Source organism: Pseudopodoces humilis, chromosome 6 (assembly GCF_049639895.1).
Source record: "Pseudopodoces humilis isolate 2021_Gansu_Grassland_sample_001 chromosome 6, ASM4963989v1, whole genome shotgun sequence".
Classification (NCBI taxonomy): domain Eukaryota; kingdom Metazoa; phylum Chordata; class Aves; order Passeriformes; family Paridae; genus Pseudopodoces; species Pseudopodoces humilis.
The window spans coordinates 22,553,501-22,573,715 of record NC_142205.1 but is presented as its reverse complement, the minus strand read 5'-3'; the positions used below and the strand labels follow the sequence as shown (position 1 = coordinate 22,573,715).

The 20,215-nt window shown below is 34.9% G+C and overlaps 1 protein-coding gene across 5 annotated transcripts in view; it reads right to left on the bottom strand.

Moving 5' to 3' along the window:
- The window catches only part of KLHL5 (kelch like family member 5), a 50,262-nt gene that overhangs the window by 19,078 nt on the left and 10,969 nt on the right, over positions 1 to 20,215 (bottom strand). For 2 of the 5 annotated variants that reach the window (XM_088056637.1, XM_088056638.1), the window contains exons 1-4: positions 16,201 to 16,577; positions 10,686 to 10,868; positions 4,578 to 4,714; positions 3,596 to 3,792 (exon numbers count right to left, since the gene is read on the bottom strand). In XM_088056637.1, coding sequence (XP_087912763.1) covers positions 3,596 to 3,792; positions 4,578 to 4,714; positions 10,686 to 10,868; positions 16,201 to 16,577 — 894 coding nt within the window. Of the gene's footprint in view, positions 1 to 3,595; positions 3,793 to 4,577; positions 4,715 to 10,685; positions 10,872 to 11,742; positions 11,764 to 16,200; positions 16,578 to 20,215 lie in introns of those variants that run through there. The other 3 variants (XM_088056639.1, XM_014263125.2, XM_014263130.2) reach the window with 3 other exon arrangements.

Genomic DNA, 20,215 nt, shown 5'->3' with positions numbered 1-20,215 from the left:
TAATTTTAAATCATAACTCCATGATTTTTTGTTCTCCAACTACTGCCTTACAGGAGAAAGCAAGCCTAAGTGTGCCACACATTTTCTTCTGCAAAACTACCTACTTTCTATGCTTAGACCCAATCTATTGTTCTCTTTTCTTTTTGTACATCCATTGGCTTGCTCAGAAGTCACACAAATTCCAAAACTAACTTTATCTGAATCTTGTAATACTATCACTCACTGCTCATGTATTTTCTGAACACTTCTAATGAAAACCAAAATGACTTTTCACTCTGCTTTAAGCATGCATAGCTGAGTAACAATGATTACACATAGACCAATTCAGGCACTATCACACAAAGTTTCAAATGTCTGTTCTTTCTTTTTTAGTTGTAAATCAGAAAGTTAAAATCTGGCTACTAAAGAAGCTACTGACACCTACCTAAGAACACCTCACTAGTCACCACAGATATTTCAAGTTCTGGAAATAACTCAGGCTAGCTTTTCCTCATCTCAAAGTATTAACTCCCCTTTTTTTTGGGTTTACTTTTTTATGGAAAAGGAACTATTGTTTTTCATTCAAGGTACACTATCAACTGTTTCAAACAAACAAGATGTCAAAAAGGGGTGTTTGTTATGACTTTGAAAATGGCAATAAAAATGCACAGAAGGCATTTTGTGCAAAAATGCCTTTACAATTTCATTAAAACAAACAGATACAATACTGGCCAGTCTAATAAAATTCCTAAATTTATAACTGTATTCCCCAAATACTATATATAAACCACAGCAAAACAGGATAACCTTTGTTCAAAAGATACCTTTACTCAGATACTTTTCATGATTGTATCAACTCTATTTTAGAACTGTGATGTGTAAAAATCAGAGTTGCTCTTTATGCAGCATTAAATCCACTACTAATCACTTCAGTTCATTTTATGTTTCACTTCATTTATAGTGAGGATTTTTTAAGCCTAAATTTGTAATGCCAATAACTGACCAATTTTGATAATCTGTTCCCCTCTGTCAAAACTACTTATCAACTGTCAACACAATAAGCAATAAAGTAATGCAACACTTCAGTCCTTTCAGCATAATTATATCTGTAATATGAAGAAATGCAGCATTCAAATCCTTCTTATCTTTTTTTTTTTTTTTAATCGCTGATGCTTTCTAATGAGTAATGTACTTTACTCAGACAGAAAACAGAAGCAGACCTAATGGGACAACTCACTGATTCATCCTCCAATTTAAACAAATGCTCATTTCACCTGAATTTCAGATCTTCATGTAAAAAGGTATTTTAATGAAGCAGGTAAGATGACCACAAACTTATTATATGTGTCACAAAAACCTTTAAAATGGAGAAGTTGTTTTACTTGTAAAAATATTAATGGCAATCACGGGTTTTCTTTTCTGTCAAACAAAAACTCATAGAAAATAATGTATAAATTAAAAGTTAAGTATTTTACACTATTCACTGCCTTCTACTAAAATTATTTTAAAAGAACCAGAACTATAACCTGTACTCAGTATAATCCCCTACTGTTCTATGCAGCCCAATGCAGCATAAAAATAATTCCCTGTTTTAACAAAGAGAATTTTGCCAGCTACTACAGGTGTACTTAACCCTTACACTCTAAAACTTCTTAATGGAAAGAGCATCAAGTACCTAGCACTTACTAGTGTTGAACATTTTCTTTTTTCAAACGCCTTTAAAACAAATGAAATTACTTGGGGATTTATTTTAATTGAAGATTCAATTGGGCTATACATTTCTATGCAGTTTCCATAGCAACATTCATTTCAAAATAAAGAAGCTGCTTCTCTATTACTCATTATTACTAAAATTCAATTTAATGTCTCTCTTGGAACTAAACAACATTAAAAGAGGCCTTGGGAGAAATCCATCTAGCACAACTAATTAGTTTCGAAAATGGCTTTTTAAAATCCACCTAATTTGAATTTCATTCACATTACATCCTTAAAAGCAACAATTTTGCTTTAGTTTTTTGTTTACTGAAGTTAACAATAGCCAAAATGTACAGAACTATTTTCCTCTTGTCTGAACAAAAGAAAGATAGGTGCTGCAAAAGAATGGCTTTTAGAAAGTTCACAGCCCCTATTTGCCCTAAGTCATGAATTGCCAGTCAGAATACTAAGACTGGAATGCCAACATTCCCCTTCAAGCATGTATTAGTCCAATAATTCTTACTATTCTGATCTTGGCAATTCACTTATAAAGGACATGACAATAGCCTAGACCAAAATACATGCTAATTCTGAAAAAGAACAAGTAGGTCAGAGGAGGGAGTTTCTCTTTTCACATACCTTTTTCTATCACTGGTCTCACTCAGCATAAAATCTAATACTCCTCAAAGGCATAAGCCACATTTACTTTACTGTTTTATTGCACATTCTACTTAACTGCAGTCTCCTTATTTTTGTTTGTGCAATAATGAAGACCAAGAATAGAAACATGTAAGTTAAAATCTGCCTCAGTAAATTTGTGTGGCCATGATACTAAATATGTGAGAGATCCATTCACTGCAGAAGAACCCTGTCTTGAATATGAAGGAAAAAAAATATCTTAAACTGCTATTCCTACTAAACTAAATTAACTTAAGCCGGGAAGAACTGATTTTTTTTTTTTAATGGTTTTAAACCAGCAAAACCTAAGGCAGCAAGAGGAAGAGCCATGGATTTCTAATACTAATTACAAGACATAAATTACAACTCTTGGATCTAAGCCAATCTCTTAATGGCAAGGTAATGCCATGACACACAAGCAAATTAAGTACTATCTTCATTCCCACATCTCTTATGCAGTTACCTACATGCCCTCATTCAGATCCCAAGAGCTTACTTAGGCAAAATTTCATCAACAAGTGAGCAAAATGCCTCACAAAACTGCAAAGAGCAGGTGAACTGAGTTGCTTCAGAGATAGTTCTCCTGCCTTCTTCTGATAACTTTACTAAAATACACTTGTGAGAAGGAAAAAAAGAACATTTTGTATTAAAATAAAAGGATGACTGTTAAGCAGATGAAGTTAAGTTGGTAGGTCTGAATTTCCATAAGTTAACACAAAAATATAATTGACAAATTTGTATTTATTACAAATAATTACAATTTGTAATAAATTACAAATTTATTATCTAGCCTAAGATTAAAATTCTTTGATGCCTGACATCCCATTGCTAATTTATTAAGAATAAGGCAGAATCTATATTGCTGAATGCCCACCTCAAGTATACTCCAGTTCATACACTTCCATTTAGTAACGTGTAATTTTGGAATAGGTGATGGCAACTTGCCCATTGTGAAGTCTGTAGTTTTTGACGGTCAGAAAGAAGAACGAGGTTTTGAAATATTTTATTAAATGCATCAATCCCATTTCTGTTACAGAGACCCATTAATGCTTGCGTATTTCCTTCCAACTCTAAACCAGCAACTTTGAAGTTATTTTGGCATTTTTCATCATGGGAACATATGAGCATTCTGTGTTTGAAAACGATGAATGCTTTCTGGGAGAAAAACATCAGTACTATATTTAGGAAAAGTCTTTATATTCCTTACTAAATAAAACAGATTGTACTAAATGTAACAACATACCATAGTGTAATTGTGAGCCACCTTGTGCAAGTCAGTGCAACCCTGCGCATCAGCAAAAGATCGGATTCCAAGGCAATTGGATGGATGAAGCTGCTTCATTAGGAATTTACAGCATGCTTCTACAACCTGAGAGAGCTGAAGAAGGCAAGCTGTAGACAACAGGCACTCAATGTTATCTTCTTTTAATTCAAGGCGACCTAGTAACATCAAAAAGAAAAATCACATTAATTTGCTCTTATAATCTTACAAATTCCCTAAAACCCCAAGGCAACAGAATTATTTACAGATTATATGACAGAATATAAGGCTTAGTAAACATCACCCTCAGCATTAGATAACTAATAGTTTTCAAAATTAGTATCTATAATGATGTAAGGAAAGGAAATCCTAATGAGATTCCTTTTTTTGTCAGTCATGATATATTTAATAGATTCACATAATTTGTTAATTAACTGAATATAGTATTATCAGAGAAACTTTATCCTATCAAGCTGTCTCAGGTAACAGCAATGAGACCTAATTGCTGTCTACAGCTTTCTCACCAGGGAAGGGGAGGGGCAGGCCCCGATCTCTTCTGTCTGCTGACTGGTGACAGGACCCAACAGAATGGCCTGAAGCTGTGTCAGGGAATTAGGTTGGACATTAGGAAAAGGTTCTTCCCCCAAGGGTGGCTGGGCACTGGAACAGGCTCCACAGGGAAGTGGTCACAACACGAAGCCTGACAGAGTTCAAGAAGTGCTTGTAAAACTTTTGGGAGACATGGTGTGATTGTCGGGGTGTTCTGAGCAGGGTCAGGAGTCAGACTTTGAGAATCCTTGTAGGTTGCTACCAACTCAGGATATTATATTATTTATTTTTATTTATTTATAAGAATTTAAGTAATGTGAATAATTTGTAAAGAGCATTTGAAATCTAGTAATGGAATACAATGTTCACATGAGAACAATTCATTAGATGAAATTTCCATTTTCACTTCAATTACCTGTATATGCATATTGAACCAGGGCCCACAGTGCCTTTGGCTCCACTCCCTCCATCTTGATTTCTTCCTGTCTTGCTTCCCTTACATCATTAGTGAACATTGCTGCAAAGTAGTCCGAAACAGAGGAGAGAACCAATCTGAGTATGACATGCAAGAGAAAAGAGAGAAACAGAGAAAAGAAAAAAAACTTAGTCAACCTGATGTTTGTTAACTTATGATTCATTACTTTGCCCTTTGAAGAAACACTGTAGTGAGAAAAAGACTTAAAAATTTACAAAGTGCTCCATGCTCTAGTTTCTCTCTATGAATAATGAAGTACTGATACTGAACCTACATTTGCAACTGATCTAAACTAATTACCCTTTCAAAGCTCAATGACTTTCAATAGCCAACACAGACATAAATGCTCCCAAATCCACATAAATCAGAAATGGAATATAAATATACGTTACTTAAATAAAAATAAAAATAAAATTGAATTTATTTTAATTTACAGTATGTTAGATACTTTTTTAATTGGGAAATAATGACTTACCAGTCCTTTTCAAAGGGCTTTAAAAAGCTTTTGCTCTTGGTCTGCACATATACATTCAATTCCTAATACTGCTAACAAAACTTGTCACAGTCAATGTGGAGATGATACAGAATAATCTCTCTTGTGAATATGTCTTTAGCCTTTTTTAACAATTCTGACTATTTTACATATGTATGTTACATGTGTAGGTAAATATGTTCGTGCACAACAGACATTTCTTTGGATTATTGAGAGCAAAACACTCACAACAAATAATAATGTCACTCTGCAAAATGTGCAAGAATTTCGATGCCTCAGTATGTGTTCAGAGACTGGGGTAAAAGAGAAAATTGTATCAGGCAGGAATATGAAACCTACCATAACTATTCAGGAGGAGAAAGAGACGTCCAGGAATGGCCTTGTGGCTTGGATGCATTTTTGTGCTGTAGTAGTTCACTGTTACCTTGCCCACAGGGAATTCAATATAAATACACTTATAAATACAAACAGCAAGCCCGAGAACCCAGCCTACTGCAAATACATTAAATAGTCCGTATGCATACATTCAATTAATTTAAAACTTCTGGCGGTTTATGCTGTGCTGAATTATTACACTGGCGTGTTAAAATGACAGAGGTCAGGAACCACAAAACAGAGCAAAACTAATTGAAAAGGTGAGCACCAGTGCTTAGGGGAGGATTTACAGGTACATATAAAAAGTAATGAAATACAAGGAGCTGTCTCTTAGTTAATTAACTGCAAAGTAATAAAATTTTGACTAATTAATTTCATAATACATTTTCCTTGTGAATTGTCTGATCATTGACCATTTGGTCAGGCTTACAAAAAAAAAAAAAGATAATCCTTTTTTTCTAACTGCTGAGGCAACAGAGTAGAGTTATAAGTGCATGGGAAAAAGATTAATTTTATTTTAACACCTTGTATGATTGAAGTTTTGTTAAAAGAAACACAGTTCTGTTCTTTCAAAGAAAAATGAAATTCTGTAATTGAAATATGAGATTTATTCTGTGGCTGACTAGCTAAGAAAAATTAGAACTTTCTGCTAAAGTAGGGCCCGGGCATCACTTTTAGGCATTTTAACCTCAGATTTAATGAAATCTGCATTCAAATGAAAATGCTGCCTCCCAGAGATCTATAGAAGTGGAGTAAATTAGAGAGTACATTCATGTAAGTATCTCAAGGGAGAATTTCTGCAACTGCTTTTGATGCTAGAATGAGATGACAAGGTCAGATTTCTATGTACAAAATAGGGGTTCTCACTAGAAGGAAAAGTGGTTTGAATAACCCAAGTATCTCTGCAGGTCCAATTCAAAATTTAAAAAAGCAAAACAACCAACTTAATATACTCACATCTAGCAGTTCTGACTTGGAACTACACTGAACAGAGCTTGAAAAAGACAGTTCTTCTCCAATGGGAAACAGAACTTAATACTTAGTCATATCACAGTTTGGGGGTTGTTTTCCTTTTTTTCTTTCCCTAGCAGTGCAACTGGACTAGGTAGCTGCACTATTATTTAGAACACTGGACTGTACACATTTTAGCAGCAATTGCTGAAGAAATGCCAAATAATAACAGAAGGGTCCCAATGCCTTCTATCAGAGTTTTGATATCAGCAAATTTCTCCCTGTAATTTCTAGACTAGAGAGTCCTCCAATGGAAATTAACTAAAATGTAATCCATTTACTATTTTTGCAAATGTGTTCAGATCCATGAGGAGGTACAAATGCCTCACAGTGGTAAGTGCTTTCCAGAGAGTGACTTGCATATGCTGACAGAGGATGTGAAGTCCAGAAGTAGTTTAATACAGGTAATTTGAAAAAGCACAAATTATACTGAGAGCAATTTTTTAATAATTTCACAGTGAAAACCTTAGAAGAGGTATCCACACTTTCCCCTTAATTCAACTGCTTTAGAAAAAAAAAGTTCTTTCAAAGAAAGAAATGGGATTAAAATATACAGTGACAATGCATCAAGGTGACACTGAGCTAGGATAAAAGAAAATAAAGGCAGACTTTCAGCCAACTGGCCTTTTCTTGTCCTATCTTTTTCCCACTAGTCAATAAAAATCAATTACTCACATGTGATTTGATATTCACTTGTCACTAAATACTGACAAAATCTGGATGTTTTAGTACTACAGGAGGCTCCAAAGCTACTGTTGTCTTTAATTTCATTGGTTTGTATTGATCCAAAATTAAAAAGATCTATCATGATGGCTTAACTTATTTTGAAGAGTTTTCCACTGACAGCAAGTAAAATATGTGGTACACTTTAAAACCCATACTTGTTGGAACTGCCACAAGCTGCATCATCTAGATAGTTTTCTAGGTCACCAAAGCAATTACTATGCAAAATGATGACAGGTGCCAAACCTGGCAATTTACATGTTTAGTATCTCCAAACCTGTCTCACCTGACAGAATGAAGTGAAGCTGCTTAAGATCTGAAAGATAAAAGGGACTCTTCCTAGGCAGCTCCTTGCCTGTGGCTGTGTAACAGTTGAAAACTTGTCCTTGGAAACTCACTATCAGCATTCACTGAAGTCGTAAGGTGATGCTGAGGAGATCATGCTCTTTCAAACAATCTTCCTAAACTGTAGAGTACAAAAAGTTCCCTTTGCCCTCTTCTCTTAAGTCCCGTGTCTTTTGTGTTTCCATCCTTCAGTGTCAACAGAAAGACAGACAATGGCTCACCCCAGACTGCTGATTAAAGGATGTGGAGCAGACTTTAAATGCCCTCTGGGCAGGAATTTACACATATTTCCCTTTTCTTACATGGATGTTCTAACCAGTGGGTTATTACCAAAGAAAACAAGCTTTTATTATGGATAGAGCAGTTAGCTGAACGTAATAAATACAAACAATAAATCATCTGAAATTGCAGTGCACACAAAATAAACACCTGCTATGAAAAACTTAATTAAACTAATTAAATCAAAGTATCCAAAATTTCTTTATGGAACTGCAAGCTGAAGGGGTGGGAATACAATACATTTCTTCCTAGGGGAGAACGGTCCCCTTTTCCTACTTGCTTCTTGACCTTGGAAGTAAGTTTTTAGCTATAATTTCAGCACAGAAAAAGAAGATAAACACTTATGGAACAATAGAGAATGCCATATTCTGAAAAATCCTGACTATATGCCATGCTTTATTTGTAGTACACTCATACCCTGAATTCTTTAAATTGATACAAAACCTCTCAGAATTTCACAGCAATGTATTACCTGTGCTTATTACCAAGGCAGATACCAAACTCACGTCTCTTTTCTCTAAAAGCATACATCATACACCTCACAACACTCAATAATAGAAACTGATAATTTATAAAATACAGGAATGATTACAAATACCAGCTTCAAAACAGGAAATCTGAATATTCCTCCCTATATATGAGTGTGATTAATATTAATAGCGAAAAATGTTCTTTCTTAACAACTCTATGTGACCACATAATATGAAAAACTCATCTTTCTTATGAAAAAACAAAGGAAAACAAAGCTGTCCAGTGCAAGCGGACCATCTATTTTCTTACTCATCTTGGAATGCCAAGCCATTAAGCTAAGATCTATTTAATACATATTCTGTTGCTTACTAAGTCTCAAGACAAAATAATCACTGGTGTTCTGAAATGCCCTGACTGATCCAGCCTGCAGTCAATACTAAAGAAGTCAGAAATTGTATGGAGGCAGCAAAAATACTACAGAAGTTTTTTCTTATAACATTGGCTGCTACAAGTAGATAAAGGCAGTCAATTATAAGAAATTATATAAATTATACAAAATTGTATAATTTCTATAATAAATATAAAAATACAATTATATAAATTAATTCTTGAATTTTATATAAAATTTAAATGGAATTTAGTATTTTCATATTTATCCCACTATGAAAAAAATTCAGTTTTCAATGAGATACTTCGGATCTACTGAGATTAAGATTGTAGTTATTGCTATGTTTCTCTGTGAAAACAAAACAGAGAAAGAACTTATTATGCAAAAGGCAAAGCTTCTTTGTAAGTTGCTCCTACATTATAAAGTGAACAACGGACAATTGTAAGCCTCCCACCTCCTGCTACAAGCACAAACTCTGCTTCTTTGGCTTTAACTTTTATGCGTATTTAACACACAATATACCAGCTACAGCAAGATGTTTCTCCTCAAAGAGAAGTCCAGAGCAAATAACAGATAGTAGCATATGCCTCATGTACTACAGAAATAGATACAGTAGCAGAAACTGGAGAAGCAAAGTCAGTTTTTTAAATAAATGAGAAAAAAGTGTGAACCACATTAAAGGACTTTTTAGTGTGTTGCCTATCCATTTATTTCATTGCAAATAGAATCTTCCAGTCTTTACAAGATATTCACAGCTGTCCTCTGCATCCTTTCTACACATTTTTAACTATTACATAAGCCACAGTCCAAACACTTATTGCAAAGGGGTTACCTTGGCTCCATAAGGAAGTAAAATTATTTCCTTATAATAATTGCTATTTTTTCCTGTTTACACCACTCCAAAGTTTTTTTGATCTTAAATTATTTGAGCATGTGCCCACTAGGGGTGTGTGTATTCCATGTTTTCATCTGATTCATTCTTTTCACAGGAACACCACAGTTAAGTAACTAATTTGAACATTTCATAAAATGAAGTCTCTGAGCTATGGTTTAAAAGCCTCCCTGATTCTGAAGTCAGTTCCCATCCCCATGCTGTCATTCCCTCAGCTGAGTCAGTACAACAGTGTGGATAATATCTGAATAAAAGCATAAATCTGGCTTTCTAAGGAAAGTACCAACTCCAAACCAGCAACCTCTTCCCATATTTTTATTACTATTACAGCTGTGAGATGTAGTTTCACTGTGGGAGTCAAATGAGCAATGGAAAAAAAGAATGCTTTAGTTGCCATTTCTGTTGTAGACCTCAACTTCGGAAACCGCAGCTTAATTATACTGATTCCTATTCAAACTACAAATTCTGTGCATTAAATACTATAATGTGCTTCAGTTACACATGCCTGTGTTTTGCAATCTTTGGTATTTTCCTAGCTTTTAAGTGTCATACATATGATCTGTTGATTACCCAGATGACAGAGAGAGTAATGTTTGAACTAATTTAGACATCTAATACTGGAAGTGTTCAGAAGTCTCCTATCAAAGACTCTTACTATGGGAGCAAAAAGACCATCCGTATTGTTAATTGTGACTCCAATAACATAATTGCTAGTACACAGAAAAAACTAAATCTAAGAAAAAAATGTTACATCATTCTATGGTAAAGAAACCACTACAACTTATAATATTCTGGGAGTATACTGGGGACTCCTGGGGGTTTAATTTTGTTATGCAAATACCATAAGTATACTTGGAAACAAAAATAACATGATTTTTTTTTTTATTCTGTATTGCATACAATAGACAAATTAACTTTTGTTTCCAAATAGATGTTAAAAAAACGTATACATGTTTAAAGTATTCTAAATTGTTTAGGATGTTCTGACATTTTTTTAACAAAAGATGGGACACACTTTGAAAGTGCATTTGTAAATAATTATGAAGTTATTTCAAATTATAATAAACTTACCTGTGAGCTGGAATTCTACGATCACCAGCAACTAACACCACATCACACAGTTGATTATGTCTAAGATAGTTCTCCATCTTTTTAAAAGTTTGTTCAGCATGGTTGAGAGCCTGAAAAAATTCATCTGAGGTACAGGGCTCCATTATTTGACAAGAGGATAAGGTGTGACTGCTGTTGGAGATTCTGCTGAAGACAATAACAGAAATCTTAGTTCACACAATATTCAGGTGAAATTTTATCTACAAAGGATAAAATAAAAATCACACATGATTTTAAAGTTGATATGCATGATTTTTTTTAATATCTATTCCCTTGCTAATTTATTTTTCTTCGTATTTTCTTTCTCCCTCCAAACCTAATCTAGACCCTTGTGAAAAAAGTATGATCATTTCATGTTGTACTCTTCAACTAAGAGACACACAGAGATTGGCCTAGTAATTCTATCTGTAGTGCTGTCAGATGGAAGGAAGAACATCCACTAAGACCCTGCAAAGTGAAAAACTAATGGAAGGATGGCAATAAGGAACCAAACCCCTCCCTGCCATTTATTTTTCACACTTAGTCTAAGATGGCTTGAACAAAACTCAGCTGGTAAAACATATGGGTATGCAGGGGAAAAAAACACAAAGAAACATATTGATACACCACCCCTCTTATTGTAGTCCTTGTGTCTGATATGAGATCTAGCACATCAGAAATCAACAGAAGTGAAAAGCAAGGCTGGATGGGGAGAAAAATTATTCTCATCTGTATACACACATACAGAAGATGGGGAAAAAACAGGAATAAAGAAAATGTAAAAGGAATGCATGGACCTAGGAGATAAAGGAAATTCATCCTGATTATGTACACTGTGGAAAGCATGTCTTCTTGCTCACAGTTCTTTAACTGACTACTACTTAGTTTTCAACAATGCAGGCAACTTATAAAATACTCTGAATCTACCATAACATTTGGAAGGACATGATTTCACAAGATCTGCATCCTGAGCCCTGCTTCCACAAAGATGTCATGAACAGAGCATCATGCTTGGGGCTAAATCCACCACAAAACTTACCTCACTCCTCGGTGTAGGATACTCATTTAAAGACAGAGCTCCTCAAAACCAGTTTAAATTTCCAACAGAAGATTTTCTGTAAAGGGAAACTTTGTGATTTGGTCTTGGGTTCTGTTATATGTTTTAGTTTTGGGGGTTCTTTTTGCATGTACCCAGTAGCTAAAAAAGCCAAGCAGTTTGGTAATTAATTCATAGCTAAATCTAATAATGGATCAGAAATTAGATACCTGCCTACTGATTTCCCTCGGGGGACTTAATATTAAATGTTCTCGCTGAAGCTGTGGTTAGCCATTAATTTATGTGTCAACTTCTTCCCTGCTTCCCGTAGCCCACAAGTCACTTGTTCTGCTCCACCACCAGCCCTCTAACAGGCTGGAACAAGTATTCTTTGTGGCTATTTTAGAAAATGAATCAGGGGTTCATACAAAGATGGAACCACGGAACCATGGACAATATAGTGTTGGTCAGCTGGGTGGCATTCTCAAGGGAATGAGCAAGAAGTATTCAGTGAAAGCAACTCTTCAACCAGCAGCCCTGAAAAACAACATCAGAAGTGGAAAGAGTAGGTTGCTGGTCAACACACAAATACTTAGGAAATTAAACTGTACCTCTGTATCACAATTTAACACATTCTCAATTGGGTTAATACATTGTGGTTTTTTTCTGGCTTGTTTGCTTGTTTGTTTGAACTGTATTTTAACCCATATTCCTCAAAGTAACTCAATAATATTTTTTTTAAATTACATGATATCAGGATTTTATTTACATTACAAACTTAAAAAGTGTTTTGCAGATAGAATGGAAAAAATAACAAAAGCAAAAGCTTTCCAAGCCAGCACTTGCTGGATCACAACCTCACTGGAGCTATTGCTAGCCTCAAAACTGCACATATTTTCCACAGAGAACTCAGTCATCACTGTTGATCTATAAGGAAAAATAACTGCAGTGGTGACTGTTTTTCAGTATCCACAATAAAGCCATGTATTCAGGACACAACAGAGTCAAGCCTAGTTCTCCTCCTCATCTAAAGATGCTCAATCCCATACCTGTCCTCTAGCTAATAACTTACAAATCATCTTCCACAATGAAGAGAAAGGAGAAGGAAAGAAAGACTAAGGTTCAGTCCATAAAGAGAACATGAAAGAGAAAGTCTAAGAGTTCCAGTATTTGAAAAAAAAAAAAAAAAAAAAAAATAATGTTTCAAAAGCTATTTGTGCCTGTTGCCCTGTGACTGGATAGAAAAATTTAAATGCCCTGCCTTCCACAAACTGTTCTATAAATATTTTCCAGTTTTCCAGTTCTATTTGCCACAGCAATGACAACCTGGGAGAAATCCTAAAGAACTTACACCCTCAAAGGTCAGTGAGTCTGAGGTAAAGGAAAAGGCATACCAAAGGATTCTGTTGCTCGACAACTCAGGGTGAGGAGGCAGGCTTGGTTTGGATGTTACAACATACTAACTCCAAGACTGATCATACAGAGCAATACTGCAGAGCTGCTACCACCAGGTACATTCAAACCTTGTCTTTAAATAATTACAGACATTTCACTAGACTGTTCAAGGTCAGCAAACAGCTGATAAATTCTGGTATATATTTTATATTTTATATTTATTATGTATAAAATATATTTTATATTATATTTTAATACCTACTTCAATCTACAATAAAGTAATTCCAGTATTTTAATGCGTACCTGGATGAAATTAACCAGATACAACACTCTCTACACTAGGTATATTCTAGGTATTTTTAGCTTTATCTCCACCATGCCTTCAAGGTCTGTAGATTGCTGCTAAGGCACCACAAAAAAAGTTAAGAAAAGCAAATCTAATGCTAATAGGCTTACACTTTCTGTACAAGAGTCTGCACAACTGTTGGTGAATCCTTAAAAGTGTACAAATCCCAAAAGATGATGACTGCCTCAGGGATGCAGGACAGTTAACAAACAGCAGTAACAGAGGAAATCTAGGAGATGAAAATCTGCAGAAGAATTCAAAACTCACTGTCCCAGTAAACAACCATTCTAGCTAATGCTGGTTACAAATGACACATAGGAGTATGATGTAAACAGTATTACGGCAAACTAGCTCTGATTGATCTGTCTGCATCTCAGACGCAACCTTGGTCAAAGATCTGGTACTAAACTTAGAACTGAGCTCTATACTAATACCAAATTAATTTGACAGCAGGTCTCCTCTAAATGAATCACATAATGATCAAAATGATGTCATAATGACAAAGACCTGATCTAAATGCTTTTCTACTTCTGCTATATGACAAGGCAAAGAGGAAGGACTGATACAAACAAAGCAGCAGAGCTGCCTCTGTTACTTCGTATTTCTAGGGTTTGTAACTGGGCAGTAAGTTACACAGGAGCATGAAGTAAGGTAACTGTAGCTTCTAGAAAAACGTTTTTTAAAAGGCCTTTTTCATGCACACAATTTATTTGTAAAAGAGGTAACAAGGTTTCCATATGGGAAAAAATGCTCTTTGAAAACTACATAGACGAAAGTGTTGGCATGGGTTTTTTTCCCTCGTGTCAACATATAAGAAGCCATATTTTAGACTACAAAGGAAAAACATTTAATTAAGTTCTTAATATCACAAAAACTCCAGGTGTTAGGCAGAATTATGTAGTCTAAGAGCCTATACATTCTTAACAAATGAAGTGAACAAAACATGGTTTAAGTACAGTCTCCCCATAAGACAGAGATATAAATAACAATACAAAGCAAGTTCCTACATTGCCATTAGTTACATATTAAATTGTACTGACAGTGAACTCAAAATTTACCTAAATTATTTATTTGAAAGCATGCAAGCAAACATGGATTAGAAGACAGTAACAAAAATACAAAAACCTCTAGATGCTATACATGATTAAGCACATAATTTAAAAGATACTTTCAATTTACTACATTTAAATCCCTTGTGCATTTTATCTAGTATAAAAATGTCTGCAAAAACCCCCAAACAAAGACTTTTTAAAACCTCCTAAATAAATATCTGCAGTTCTCCAATTTCACCAAGTAATAAATCAATTTTGCCATACGCACATTATTCCCTTACAATTAAGACCAAATGCTGTAGTATTTTCAATCTACACATGTATCTTTTAAAATTACATGGGGTTTTTTTCCTGTTATTGCCTTGCTACAAAGAGAGTATCCTAACTGGGGTAATACTGCACATAAAAGTTTCCCATCATAAATATATGTTGTTGAAGTGGAAGGCGATGTTATATCTCTATCATATCCAATAACATAGCTATTTAAAAATTCACATCTGAATGTCATTTAAAATGGGATCTCTTCAGAGGTATGTTACTTACAGCTACATGGTTGTTGCAGCACGCTGACACTGCTGCTATGATGCAGCAGTATGTAGGATTTCCTTTCCCAGTAATTCTAGTACTTTGACATGCAGTGATAAAAGCAAATACACTGTCTTCAGTTCTAAGCCATTTTGCTCTCCCTCCTTTCCTTGAATCTTTAAAGGTCATATATATATATAATAAACAGTTAATATTTATATTATGGACTACTTTGGCTTTCCACTAAATTGATTATTCTCCTATGGAATGAAAAACACTAAACTGCTATAAGTAGATCGATCTGTCCTTAATAGCCTTTATTAAAGTGTACCCTTTTAAGTAGCCACACTTTCTGAAATGCCACATCTGTGCAAAAAGTATCTTAAAAGTGAGAAAGCAAACATCCTAAAATTTTCTGAAATGTCAAGCTATCATGCACTACATGAACTACAAAACAGGAAAAATACTTTTAGTGAAGAATGACTGACTTACACAGTAAATGAAATAAAATAATTTAACTGATATTTTACAAGAAAGGTTAGTAATTTGCCTAATTTACAACAACTGGTAAACAACTTCCATTCAAGAACAAGTTTTACAGTTTCATCTTTAGTAACGATTTAATAAAACCAAATGGGTTACTGCAATCACTTTAAAGCACAAATTGATTGACTTTCAATAGATGTCATTTTTTTCTTTGATTTAGAGCGTATTTTTTACAGCTCATTCTCCATCTTCTGTAGATACACATGGAAACTTGAGGTCAGAACCAGAAGAAGCTTACATTTTCATAATCTCCTAACTGAAACAACTAAATCAGTATCACTTCAAAACAATGTGTAAAGCATTCTGTAACATTACCATGTAATGGGCAATACCTTGCTCATAACAGCATGTACTAGTACACTGTTTAAAACACACACACATCCGTGTTTGTGCTTTATGCCCACTGACTGCCTTTTAAAAAGGTCCTAGTAAACACACAGAACCTGATTATTATTAATATTCTGTTTCTCATGCACAATAGCTTCTAGCTTTCTGAAGCATTTTTGTTCAGAACAAAGGCTAGCCTTTGCTAACTACATGCTAACTACAAACATGAAATGAAAACACGTTTCTCACAATAGAAAAGTAATAATTAACCTGCACGAGCTGCTGTCCGATTCATTTTCTTCTTCACTCTCTCTATCATCTGTTTCTTGTCTGTCAAGCCAACGTGCACCTCCACAGTCTTCTGCTGAGAATTCAAATGTAGGGATTTCTGAGGTGGATGCCATTGGCCAAAGAGGTGAATTCTGGAAATCCTGTTGGCTGGACCTTCTGTAACCAACTGATGTTAAAGGTAAGTTACCCGAATCTAAAAACTTCGTGCCACCAGTTGTTACATTTTGTCCTCTATTCCAGAAGTCTCCCTGATGGTTTTCAATTGCCGAGTTAGGGACTGATGCCTGATGACCAAACCACCTCCATCTGATTTTTAAAATCTGCTTCACATCAAACTCTTTACGAGAACCAGACATTCTTAGTGAAAGCCAGCGATCGTCTAGGCAACAGGGTAAGAAGCAGCACGCATAAAAGAAGATTTGTGCACCCAACCAAGACAAGAGAAACACATGCTCTGCCTGTCTGTGGCAAGCAGATTTTCTACAGAAGGAGGGGAAAAAGCATTGCAATCACACAAAAAAGGCTTCTTTAATGATAAGTCATTTGAATATAAACAAAAGGCAACAGACAGTGAAAAATGCTGACATAAAAGAGGAGGTGAAACAATCACCTCCATCAGGAAAAATGCTAAAACCCTAAAAGCTCCAAGGCTGTTTCTGTTGCTGCCTCTGACCATTAGGTTTCAAAAACACTAAACAATAGTCATTTAAGCCCTTTCAAGAGCTAAATACCACCCCCTTTTCTTAAACCACAAATGGCAGCAAACGCAATTCCTATACTGCATCTTACAATCGCTTTCTTATTCTGTTAACTCTTGCTACTACAGAGGGGGAAAAATGGCAACAATAAAATTAAATTCCTTCTACACTGCTAAAAAATAAATTTACAGACAAGAATTAAAACCAACCCAAAGATAACTGATTATGCTGGGGAGAAACTGAACCGTAAGTAATTCTTTTTCCCATTACAGGACATGATCTAACTTAAAAAGGACAAGAAGAGCCTCAGAAGGCTCAAGGGACTAGTAGCGGAGGCTATAAAGCCTTTCATCTTGATGTGCTTTGATTCGAATCTAGGTCTGCAGTAACCAAAAATTCCTATCTGAAATGAGCTAATGATTTCCATTCACTTATACATCACTAAAACAGAAAGCAAGAAAAAGCCAATTGGTCACCATAAGACACCAGACAAACCCCTGCCAAATAAACAATATAAGACAACCAGTCAAAGGGCTCCTTTCTAACCATATACTATCAGCTGTTCCACAACAATTAGAAGTACTGTGATGGAACAGTGAAAAAGAGACATGCGTACCTTTGTGATAGAATTCTCTCTAGGATTGGTAATTTACGTAACATTTTAAAATATCTAGCAAAAGTTTTTACTCAGATGAGGAATAGAAAGCCTAAAGCACAAAATACACAATGATCAATTTACAGTTCCCATGAAAACCAGCCTATTTCCTCTCTGACATATGAAGCTAGTTAGATATAAAATGCTGAGATTAATTTCAGTCACATGCAAATTGTAATAACAATTTTAGAATAAAAAAGAGGCACTGGATTTTATCAGTCCTTGATACAGAGATCTGTTTTCAAACTTTACAACTCAGTCTGTTCAACTCTCCAGGATACATATGCAACAAATTTACAAGAGTGCTTCTTTACTACCCTACAGTTTTCATCAAAAGTGAAAGCCACTTTCTCTCAGATGAACATGAACTCCAAAATATGGAATCTTGGTAGTCTTTAAAATCTCCAAAATATGGAATCCTGCAGTATTCTTTAAAAAAGAGTATATGCATAGTCCACATTAAAACTTAAACAGTGCCAAATTTTACCACTGAAAACCCAAAAAACTGTTTCAAACTCAGTGCCATGAGAATATCATGCTATTTTCTGAGTGCTAGTTTTAACCTGGAAAGCTCACCCATCATTGCCCAGAGCACAGTTATTTATCTAAGTGCTTCTCACAAAGGCTAGCAAAACCTTATTTCTACAGGAACTGCATTCCAGCTGTTTCCACAGAGATGCATTTCAGAGTGTGTACCTTGCTGGCCTACCAGAAGCCAAATACTGAGACATTTGCAGCATATCCAGAAAACAGCTGAAGATAGATCAGATTCAAGATGATTAAGTTGGTAAATCTATAAAGCTCTTACCATTTTTCCTGGGGATTTAATTTGAACACAGAAAAAGAGGGAAATATTTAAGAAAGGATTAATGTTTTAATATATTAGCATGAAAATTGTATGGATGTTTAACCAAAATGATATGACATGCAAAACCCACTCATCTTGTACACATACAGCTAATTATTAAATGCTTAACTGTAGTATTCAAATACCATCATTTGTATAACTGCAAGTTGAGTGAAACTGAAGGAAAGCTTAAGAAGTAAAAACAAAATGGCGTATTTTTATTTATCCTCTCCTTCTATTTTGTATTGGTGCCGGGTGTTCACTGAGGGTGAAGAAACAGTATAAGCAACTGGTGTATTTGTTAACATTCATGAAACTAGTAATATTTTAATTATCCATTTAACTATAAAAAGTAAGCTTTAGATACCTTTATTTCTGCTGGTATGGTAAATCCATTATACATAAGGAGTGACCTGGATTCTCACTCTTGTATAACAGACTCATTTAAAATTCAAGCTGTCCCAGTATAAGTCTACTAAGACAGTGGCAAAAATGCCATTCGAGTGCTTTTTCAGCACTTTTCATTGATTTACTGGCAAAAACAGTCCAATTACTGCTTTTCTTTGGCTGTGAAGCTATGGACTCAAACGGAGATTAGAAAACAAAATGTGCTGCAGTTTTAACAGACCAAACCACAAAACTGTTTTCTATTCTCTTTCATTTTTCTAGATTAAAGAAACTCTCGCTCCTCTACACACTCTTAAAATCATAGTTCTAAGAATGACTGCATAAGTATCTAAAATATTGATCTGTTTCATAGGAACATTTGTATTATAGATGACAAAATAAGACAAGTGCCAGTTAATTCTTCAGTTTAAATTGACAGTAGTTCTCAGAAATAATTGAGGGCCTCTTACTCTGGACAATCTTTGTTACTATGAATAATGTGATATCTTTTATCACATCCCTAGCCAGGAGCTAACAGACTTTTGAGAAGATCTCAAACAATAGACTGTTAGGACTTCCACTGGCTAGGATCACCCAGACTTCATCACTGATATCTCATATGGTGATTGGTGCTAACCAATCCAAATGGACCCCTCTGTGGCCTCCCATCACACATCCTTCTAAGACACTAACACATTTCTGAGAACTCTGCTAAAACCCATCTTAGTCAAGCATAGTATACACAGACTTGGCAAAGGATTCTGAAATATTTTTTCATCTACTAAGGCAAAAGTCTGCATTTATTGAGAAAACAACAGTGCTTATATCCATTTTTTCTGACCTTGGGCACTGTTGCAGTTTCTATTTTGTGGTGAGTCAAAATAACATTTCAAATATAAGTACACTATCACCTTTGAGAACATAATTCTATTTGTATTAATGAGGTTGTGTAAGCTTACTGTGTAAACAACTTTGAGAACTTTGATTTTTAATTGAACAGATTGATATTCCTTCAAGTGGAACACCTGAACATTTAAGCAAGTAATTTCTCTCACATGAAGAGCTTCACAAAGCTATAAATCCCTGCAGTTAGCAGTGGGGGACAGTTTCCCAGATTCTGGCTTGTGAACAAAAGAAAACATGTAAATAAATGCTGTATGTTAAATCTGCAACTGTGTAAATAGGTAACACCACGAACATACCATGACAGCTTTTGAAATTGCCCTTTTTTCAAAATCTTCAGACAGTTTTTCTGCACAGAGATAAAAAACTTTTTTTTTTACTAACCAAAAAATTTACTACACTGATATTCTCCGATATGATACACACTTATTCATACAAGTGTTAAAGGAAGATTGCAATCCAGCATAACTACATAAATTTAAACAATTTTAGTCTCAAGATACT